This window comes from Dendrobium catenatum, unplaced genomic scaffold (genome assembly GCF_001605985.2).
Source record: "Dendrobium catenatum unplaced genomic scaffold, ASM160598v2 fragScaff_scaffold_1022, whole genome shotgun sequence".
Taxonomy (NCBI): domain Eukaryota; kingdom Viridiplantae; phylum Streptophyta; class Magnoliopsida; order Asparagales; family Orchidaceae; genus Dendrobium; species Dendrobium catenatum.
Window position 1 is genome coordinate 2718988 of NW_021319484.1, and position 10958 is coordinate 2729945.

At 32.6% G+C, this 10958-nt stretch overlaps 1 protein-coding gene across 4 annotated transcripts in view; it reads left to right on the forward strand.

Annotated features, from left to right (window-relative positions):
- The first annotated feature begins 273 nt into the window (after positions 1-273).
- LOC110107677 overlaps positions 274-10958 on the forward strand; it is a 34267-nt gene continuing 23582 nt past the window's right edge. The window contains exons 1-3 of one of the 4 annotated variants that reach the window (XM_020838000.2): positions 274-522; positions 1335-1457; positions 2334-2421. In XM_020838000.2, coding sequence (XP_020693659.1) covers positions 1426-1457; positions 2334-2421 — 120 coding nt within the window. In that variant the 5' untranslated portion in view covers positions 274-522; positions 1335-1425. Of the gene's footprint in view, positions 523-1334; positions 1487-2333; positions 2422-10958 lie in introns of all 4 variants that reach the window. The other 3 variants (XM_020838001.2, XM_020837996.2, XM_020837997.2) reach the window with 3 other exon arrangements.

Consider the following 10958-nt stretch of genomic DNA (forward strand, 5'->3'; position numbering starts at 1 on the left):
GGCTGGTGGTGGGTGGTGTACGACGGGTGGTGGCGGTGGTCAAATGAACTTGGTTGTGCTGTAAACAATTCTCACTCATAACAGGACGAGTTTAATTTACTTCAAAATGAACTAAAACTATTTACACTATATTTACTTTGTTCAACTTTGTATTTAAATCAAACACCAAAAATTTTAAATTCCTTTATTTAAAATATTTTACACAACTTTATATTCTGACCAAACAGCCCTTAAACTCAAATTCAAAGTAAAGCCCGAGTAGACTCGTTCCCCACCCCTATTTGCGTTACAAGAACTGAATGCCCAACTTTTATTTCACAGGCCTCTTTGCATCGAGTACTTTCCTCGTTTTCAACCTTGCCGCCCGTATCATTCCCTGCTTGCCTCCGTTAGAGATTTGTGTGTACGCTGTCCGGTGCCGCCATTCAAATTCTCTACCAGGTTTAAATCCTAGCAGCGATGAAGCGAGGAGCGAAACGCGCTGCCATTTCTGATTCCAGCATCGATCCCACCGATGTCCGTGTACTTCTCCATCACCCGTCCTCCTGCTTTTACCTCTCATTTCGGGTTCTTGAATACCCTAGCTTTCACAAGGCTTCTTCTGTTTTCCGCTCTCGTTTGATAGTTCGTTGGACTGTAGGGAACTATTTTGATGATTGTCTTAGGGTTTAAAAGACGAGGCCTGGATCATTTTCGAGGTTCTCATTGCGTCGGAAGAGAAAGAAGTAGTTTGGTGTTTGTTTGAAGGAGGTGTGAGATAGTTGATTTTGATTATTGTGTATGATTCTGTTGTGCTGCTTATTTCGCTGTTCTTGAAGCATTTGGGAAGAACCTAGATATGGGGTCGGAAGCTGGATACCGTATAAACATGAACTGGGTTGAAGAACGTTAATGCTTGTGGCAGTTTGGCCTTACAACTATAATACACCGTATTTTGGATATAGGACGCTTTTAATTGTTCCGGAAAATAAAAATTATTGGTTAAATCATTCAGAGGCAAATCTTTGTATGCAATTTCTTCTCGATTAGCTTTTAAATGTAGTTCATTTATATTTTCCTTCGTCCAAATTTTTTTTGGCCTTTGGTGGATTATGGAGCCTGTTTCCTACTTTCTTTCTTACATCAGCTGATGCTCAAGATCAGAATTCAAATTATTTTCTTTTTCGCATTGCTTGGTCGTTCCATGCTCAACGGAGTTCATAAGCAGGCTATGCTAATAATAAATACTTATTAATTTTTATTAGATGGTCAAGCCTTTTCTTCTTCATAAATGGAATTGAATTGAGGTTGTCCGTGTGAAGTTGTCATATTGACCTTCTTCTTAAATCATGCAGTTACGATGTAAGAGAGTAATGGAGGCACCATCTTTTGGTAATCACATTGCCGAATCTTCCCATCAAGATGTGAGGGAAAGATCACCTTTAGATGTTCAACGGGCAAACCTATCATTGCAGCATGTGAGGGCTCTTAACACACAATTTGCAAGGTTGACGTTTTTCTTGTATTTGTTTTTACTTTTTGACTTTTAACCTTTGTAGATATGTCCCTTGCACACTTATGCTTATACACTTAACAGTCTTACTTTTTCTTCAACTGCTCTAATCTTTGAAGCACGAATACTGACACGAGATAGAGATATGACGCAAATATCAGGATATGACATAATCATAAAAAAGTAGGGCACGATATGCCATGAACACTATATATATTTTTTATAAATTTTGTAATCAAAACACCTAATGTTAATATTTTCTATAAAAAATAATCATATAATGAAGTGTAATATGATATATATCACATAAAAAGCTTAATTATTGATAAAAAAAAACTAATATTAGTTTCATTATAGTTATATTTCAATATTTCATTAGTTGTACTTAATTGCCAATAATATAAGCACTTATCATTAGACATTATCTTGATATCAATATTGTATTGTCCATATTGAATGTTAAAAATCCCAAAAAAGAATATGTATATTTTAAAATAATCATATATAATATGAGCAAATTGATTTATGACTACTAGATGTCCTTTTATTTAATTTTGGTAACTATACTCTTAGCATTAGTCAATGTCATCCAATTGAAAGGAATACCTATTGAACAGGAGTTGGTTTCTTCTTTCTTTTTTATTGATTTGTTGAAATATTGAAAACTTAACGCACTAACAAAATATTTTTTTCATTATTTCTTGAACAAAATTAATTCAATTTCAGATGCTCCTTTGCTAGTTTTTTTTTTAATTGTCCTTTTTCATTGCTGATAAATCAATATCTAAATATTGTATGCCTACAATTTGAAATTATGATCTTTCTTCTTACATTTATGCAGTTGGGTCCAATCACAACTACAAAATCATCTTGATGAATTATGGATAGATGGTGTCAAGGACTATCAGTCTCATGCTTCAAATATCTTGGTAATACTGTTTTCCATGCTTTTCGATTCATGTGGTTTTTAGCATTCCTTCATTTAAATTGTGGTGTAAACTTTTTCTTTATGTTTATTTTACATGTTCTTAAGGTCCTTTTTTTTGTTAATGAAGGGTTTATTTACATTTTCAGGGCATTGAATATAGCTATTAGTTTGTGTCTTTTAGAGTTTTGAGAAAATGGTACTGAGTAGCATGGAATTTCATAGGGAAGATTAGAATAAGGCCCCAAAGATTTCCCCTTGCTAGGTGATGAAACTAGGTAAGGTATTTTTTAATTTTGGGGATTGGTGTTTACTATGGATGCAAACTTCCATGGTTAATTATATATCAGGCTTGATGATGCTTGAGTACGCTCTTGATTAAATGATATCATCGTTCTTTGGATTGGTGATTGGAAGCTAGGTTTATATTGATGTATTGGATGGGGATCAAGGATCGAACTTGATCAATTTCCCATGATTTTGCCATTCAAAGTCAATCTGGTGGACCCGATCCACCAATGATGGAGTATTGAAAGATCTAATTGTCCATAGATATTGATTATCAGCCATAAGTTGACCCCTATCAAATATCCCAGGTTGATCTGAGTGGTAGCATGTCATAAGATGCATCCTTTCAAAATGTGGCCCAAAGTTTATTTTAGATAGAAAAGTCCTGAGGGGACTAATAAGTCTAGTTGTTATTTAGAGGTTGAAGGGAAACCATCTAAAGTAATATGCTTTGCTACAGATTCATACAAGCAATAAGCTTGGAAGCAAGGTGCTTGGCTGAGTGCAGTGTCATGATTGTTTCTCTTGGAGGCATTGAGATGACCAGTTCAATTGTTTAAGATAATGTTAGACGCACTCAAGAGAAATACATCTTATGGTACATAGGGTAAGGTTTGTATGCTATGTGGCATCTTTGTTGCGAGACTCGATTCTTAAAGTTCTATTCCTTGATGCAGAATTTCACCTCTGTGTTAGCGGGCTGACTTTTGTATCCATAGGTTGCCTCAAGTAAGGGGTTATGAGTTGGAGCAAATTAGCTCACTTCAAAACTTTGCCTCAAGCATGGGAGTTAACTGTGTCCACTTTGGTGGGTGTAGTACTCACCTAAGAAAGTGAATTTCAATAATATTAGGAAAGCTTAAGCTTCTTTAGATATTGAGCATCCCAAAAAGTAAGCATTATAGGGTTATGTCTCAACTTGGAGATGTGCATGAGAGTATGGGAACATGGCTCAGCACGATGATGTAGATGGGACTATTGGGATTATCTGCTCGACCCAAAGATGTAGATTGGACTTGTAGGCTTATGACCTAGTGTCAGGATGGTGGAGTTTATGTTTCTTTCATATAAAAAATCCCTAAGGAGATAAGTTGATAATTCTTTGAAGGTTCAAATCAACTTCATGACACAGGATAGTTCTTGTGACCTTGCACTATAGATGAGGTGGCTCGAAAAATTTACAACATAATTTGCCTTGAAGGATTTGTGTAAATGCGAGGCTGAATATCTTTGTGAATCTTGAGTACAATTGCATGCCTCTTTTTTATGTTCATTTCAAGTTAGTTTAGCATAAAGGATTTGCTAGACATTTTGACATCATTTTTGTGTCACCTTTATAAAGGGGTAGTAGAAATGGGCCATCTCATCATGCCAATTAAGACTATTTAATTATGGTGCAGTAGGCACCATGACTTAGAAAATCCATCCCACTATACTAATAAAGGCGCATAGGGGCATTTGAGTGTTCTTATAAATCATCCATCTTTAATAATGATGCTTAGCTCATTTAAGAGTGTCTGCAGGTGAAAATGCAATTTATGTTGGAGTGAATATATGAAGCGCCGACTCTTCTAAATGGCTCATGCAATATTAATTTTGCTAATGATGGATAATTGAAGCAACTTATTGCATATGCATAGTCGTTTTCAAATGAACCAATCCCAATGCTACTATAAATTCTAAGCTAGCTAAGTTTTGTGGATTGGGTCAATTTCAGTGTGGTTTATCTGAGAAATTAGTTTTTTCTACCTATGACTAGTATTATTAAATATAGTGGCACCGAACTTGTGCAATCACCCTACAACTTCTTTAAATTGAGTAGTTAAACAAATTTTATGGTAGAATATTGTTCAACGATAAAATTCAAATAAGAAAATTATGTGGTCATTACATGAGGCTTCCACCAACGCACAACTAGAGAAGGCTTGATGTACACATTCTTATCCATAGATGTTGATACCATCTATAATAAATTATGAACTGATATGTATTTAGATGCATTATATTGTCGACTTTAGATTGTGAATACTTTAATATTGAAAGACCCTCATAGAAGTATCATGATTCAACTTCCATCAACCCATATATGTTAGTATAAAATGTTTTTGATTTGTTTGGGTTGGTCTTTCGAAGCCAAAATAGATTTAATTGATATGCAGTACTCTATGATGCACCGACACGCCTCTTAAAGAGGGTATTCAGTGTCGGACACGTGTCGGACACGGACACGCGTTGGATATCCAATCAATGAAGAGGAATAAAATAACTCCACAACGTGCTGAAGATTTAGTTTATGTACATACAAATATTCGTCTTCTATCAAGGAAAACCCCACTTTATATGACTGGTGATAACAAGATGTGGGATGTTGCTGGAGATGGGTTCGAGTGCCTTGATGATATGGGATTATTGGAGGTTGCAAATCTTTCTCTAGATGAACCAGAGTTGGAAGCAATGATATTCAATGATGATGATATTGAAGGCCAAAGACCAACATCTGAATCTAATTTTATCATTCCCTCTATTGAGTAGTTAGACCTTCATGTTGTATTAAATGATTTTTTGCTTATATTTTTGTGTTTGTACTTTGTACTAGACATTTTGTACTAAACATCTTTATGTTATAAGCTAAACAAGTTATCATGAATTGATTTATTATTGCTTGACATTTTTACTATAATGTCACCTTAATTTTTATATATTATATTAAAAAATTATTATGCCGTGTCCACGCCGCACCCGTGTCCTATACAACAACAACATCAAGCCTTTATCCCAACAACAACACCCGTGTCCTATATTTTTAAAAATTGCCGTGTCCCGTGTCCGTGTCGTGTCGTGTCCGTGTCGCCGTGTCTGTGTCGGTGCATCATAGGCAGTACTATATGAAAATATCATTGCCCATTTACTGGTGGAAATGGACCAAGGAAGTCCATTCGCTCAAATTGGATGACTGCAAGCTACTTAAAATTGGAGATTTTATGAATGTATATTTGATTTTCTATCAATGAATTAGATCAAACCATGTTTTCTTGCTTCATCAAAGGATCAGATCATGCCCTAGGATTTTGGGTTAATTTTGAGCTAAATTGAGCTGACCTACTCAATCTATGACCCTGCTTCTGAATGATTCTATCATGCCTACTTTTTATTATTGTTTAGATCACATTTAGTGTTATGTTTTTCATTGAATATTTTTCATTATTTTTCTTAGATTCAGGTCTACGGAATGCACATATTTGTTTTTGTAGCTATTGGTGCATGTGTTTGGATTAGCTTTGAATTGCATTTTCCTATTAAAGATATTTATGATGTCGGAGAGTAACATTGTCAGAAGTTATATAAATGTTAAAACTTTTCAATCATATGCGGGTTACATCACATAAAAGATAACATCAAATTCACCTCCTTTCATATTGGTGATAGAGATGCTTACAAATGATCTTTAAAATTGAATAATTTGTGTATTTTATTTTTGCCAAATTTGTAGTCTTGATGAAAAATATATCTTTATAATTGATAGTTTTAAACAATGAAGGATTTTTGTTAGCTGGGCAAAGTTTAGTAGAATTGAGCACTTGATACGTATTGTTAGTGTTTTAGAAATTTATAATTGTTTGAAATTGATTACTATGAGAGTATAAGATACTTGCAAAAGTTATTGGTCAACATTGAGTTTGTGGATGTTCGTTGGCTATGGAGATGCCTAAAAGATATTCATATGGAGGCAATACATGTATGTTATTTATATATTATATACTTCTGATTGAAAAGATTTTAGATAAGTGAAAGTTTGAGTAAAGGTCAAATTTTTTTGAATAGGCTTGGCTTTTGTGGAGCAATGAATATTGAATAGATGATGTTAACCTTATAGGATGTTAAATAATAGTTATTGGTTAATATTGTTGGCAAACATTGTCATGGCTAGGTCCCAAGTCGTGGATGAGAAAAGTGGAGGGTTACATTAGCTAATCGATGACCACTGCAAAACTTGTTGAATAATCATGTCATGAATACTTTAATACATTATGTTAATGCTAAGGTGTTTCTTGGAAGCTACGTGCTGTATGTTCTGAATACAATGAAAAATGTGCAAGAAACGGTGCATCGGCGCTTGGATGCAGTGTTAAATATGCAAGGGTTCCCACATCATCGATGGATTTAGGCAAAGAAGCTAGTCCGTGAAACTAAAATTAAGTTAGAATATTGGATTGTAAGTTTCTTTACATGTAAATTAATGGAATTAATTGATGATTCATAAGAAGAGAAATATTCTATATGCATTCAAGAAACTAAATGGATGTGAGAGAAGGCTAAGGAGAATTATAATTTAGGGTTTAAACTTTGATATTTTGGTATGAGTCATACCAGAAATGGTGTATGCATGATTATAGATAAGAGTTTGAAAGATAATATTATAAAAATTAATAGAATTGGAGATTGAAGTATAGTTTTGAGGATTATTGTTGTTGATAAGATTATTAATATTATAAGTGTTTATGTTCCTAAAGTAGTTTTGGATATATGGTCAAAATTAAAATTTTGAAATGACTTAGAAGAATTAATACAAAAGATACCTCTTAAAAAAGAATTTTTATTGAGAGAGATTTAAATAGACATGTTGGTATAGAGATAGATGATTTTAAAAGCATTCATGATGGCTATGAATTTTTAGCGACTAATGAAAGTGGTAAGACTGTATTAGATTTTGCGATAGCTTATTTAAGAAAAGAGATGGACATCTCATCACTTAAAAAAATTGATATATTAAAATTCAAATTGATTATTTTATCCTAAGAAAAATATATCGTTTAGATAGCAAAGATTGTAAAGTTATTTCGAGTGAAAGTTTATCTACCCAACATCACTTATTAGTTTTGGAATTTAAGATGTAGGAGCATAATATGAAAAATGTAGTAGATCGTTGTTTTAGGATTAGATGATGACATTTAAAGAACTCTAACAAAAATATCTTTAAGAGTAAGATTCACAATCTCAAAATTTTGTCGGTGAATGAGGAAGCTTATGTTATGTGGGAAATTGTAGCTTGTAATATTAAGAATGTTGTAAAGGATATGCTTGGAGTATAAAAAAGAAAAGCTTCTAATAGTAAAAATAATTCGTGGTGGAATCAAAATATTAAAAAAAAGATAAAAACTAAGAAGTTTTGTTATAAAAATTGGTTTAGATGTAAGAAAATTGAAAATTGTGAAAGATATAAAGATGCCCTAAGGAGTCAAAAAAATAATTTGAGATGCAAAGATTTTAGCTTTTAATGATTTATATAATATATTAGATATTAAAGATGACGAAAGATGTATGTATAAGCTAGCCAAACAAAGAGATATGAGTAGTAAGGATTTAATTCAAGTGAAGTGCATTAAGGATGAAGATCAAAAATTATTTTTTTTATAAGAGGATATTCAACAAAAAAGGTGGATTAGATATTTTGGTAAGCTTTTCAATGAATATTGTGAAAATACGATTGAATTTAGTGATCTTAGCAACTCTAAATGAAAATAGAGACTTATTTTTATCGGCATATTACTAGAATTAAAGTTAAAGAGGTTTTAAAGAAAAAGAATTGTGGGAACACTGTTGAACTTGATGATATTCAATAGAGGTGTGGAAATGTTAGGTGATAAAGAAATTTCCTAGCTTACTAAACTTTTTAATATTATTTTGAAGACTAAAATGATTCAAGATGTGTGGAGGTTGAGTTTGTTGATTTCTATTTTTAAGAAAAAGGGGGTTCCCAAGATTGTGCGAATTATAAAAGAATTAAGTTGATGTGCCATACTTTAAAACTTTAGGAGAGAGTTATGGAGCATAAGTTATGATGTGATACTAATGTTTCTCAAAATCAATTTGGATTCATGCCGGGTAGGTTTATTATGGAAGCCATAAATTTATTGAGAGGTTTGATGGAGAAGTATAGAGAGAATAAGGAGGATCTACATATGATATTTATTGATTTGGAGAAAGCATATGATAAAGTTTCAAGAGAAGTGCTATGGAGAGTTCTAAAAAAGGAAGGGGTTAATAATGCTTATATTTAAGTCATTAGGGATATGTTCAAACACAAGATGGCTTGACCAAGTATTTTCCAATTTCAGTTGGATTACATCAAGGATAAGCCTTAAGCCCATATTTTATTTGCTTTAGTCATGGATATTCTTACTAGAGATTTGCAAGAGGATGTTCCTTGGTGTAGGCTTTTTGCTGACGATATTCTTCTTGTTGAGAAGACTAAAGACGGTGTTTAAGGTAAACTTGAATTATGGATGTCAACCTTAGAGTCTAAAGGTTTTCGTTTGAGTAGATCTAAAACTAAATACATGGAGTGTAATTTTAGTAGTAATAGATCTAGTGGGGGGTTTGTGACTTTGCACGATCAAGTCATTAATAAAAGTACATGTTTTAGATATATTGAGTCTATTGTTTAGAGTTATGGTGAAATAGATGGGGTATTATTAGTGGTATTCAAGTTGGATGGTTGAAGTGGAGGAATGCATCGGGCTTGTTGTGTGATAGAAAATTACCACTCAAAATTTAAGGGAAAATTCTATAAGATGGTGGTTAGACCTGTAATGCTTTACGGCGCAGAATGTTGGCCATCAAAAGTAAAGCATAATATTAAGTTAAGTGTTGCAGAGATGAGGATGCTCAGTTGGATGTGTGGCTTTACTCTTAGAGACATGGTACAAAATGGGCATATACATGAAAAGGATGGAGTAACTCCAGTGGCACATAAGATTAGAGAGAGTCGACTTAGATGGTTTGCTCACATAAAACTGCGGCCTTCTGATGACCCAATTATGAGAGTAGATATATTAGATTTGACCTATGTTAAGAAAAGTAGAGGTAGACCTAAAAAGACTTTGTTAGAAAATATTAAAAATGACATTTCTTTATTAGATCTAAATGAGAATTTAATTCTTAAAAGGACACAATGGTGAAAAAGGATTCATGTAGCCAACCCCATGTAGTAGGATAAAAGCTTGATGATGTGGTTGTTAATATTGTTGGAAGAATAATTAGATCTTGGTATTAAAGGTTTTAAGTATGTTGAATTTATTATACATAATATTATTAATATAGATTATGATATTCTTACAAATTTAAAGTTGATATAAAATCACATTAGGAGTAATACAATACAGGAGAATGTAGCGGAGACTTGAAGATACGTTTCTATATGATTGCAACATAACCAACCATTTTATATAAATTTGAGTTTTGGTAGCAAATTAATCAATGATTGATAAATAAGTATAGAAATAAGCTAACTAAGGTGGACATGTGGTAAAATAGTTTTTAGTACAAAAAAATTTAATTAAAAAAAATTTATATGAAAAAATAACTTTAAAAAGCAATAAGAAAGCTGTCCCAAACGAAGCCTAATAATGATTGTATTAGAAATATTTTAGTAGCAATAGTTATTAAAGATATTTAAGAGGCTCGTAAGGAATCTAAGCAAGCAATATGCGATACAAAAATCTTAGCTTTTAGTGATTTATATAATAGATTAGATACTAAGGAGGGAGAAATATATATGTATAAATTAGCCAAACAAAGAGATAAGAGTAGTAAGGATTTAGTTAAAGTGAAGTGTATTAAGGATGTAGATGAAAAAATACTTTTCTTAGAAGATGATATTTAACAAAGGTGGATGAGATATTTTGCTAAATTTTTTAATGAAGATTATGAAAATAAGATTGACTGTAGTGACCTTAGCACCCTAAATAAAAATAATGATTTCTGTTTTTAGCGGCGTACTAGTAAAATCGAAGTTAGAGATGCTTTAAAGAAAATGAAGGGTGGAAAAGCTGTTGGATCTGATGATATTTTAATAGAGGCGTGGAAATGCTTAGGAGATGAAGGAAATTCTTGGTTTACTAAACTTTTTAATACTATTTTGAAGACTAAAAAGATGCCAGATGAGTAGAGAATGAGTGTGTTAATTCCTATTTTTAAGAATAAAGGTGATGCACATAATTGTGCGAATTATAGAGGAATTAAGTTAATGTGTCATACTTTAAAACTATGGGAGCGAGTTATGGAGCATAGGTTGCGGCGTGATACTAATGTTTCTCAAAATCAATTTGGATTCATGCCGGGTAGGTCGACTATGGAAGCCATACATTTATTAAGAGGTTTGATGGAGAAATATAGAGAAAATAAAGAGGATCTACATATGATATTTATTGATTTAGAAAAAACATATGATAAAGTTCCAAGAGAAGTCCTATG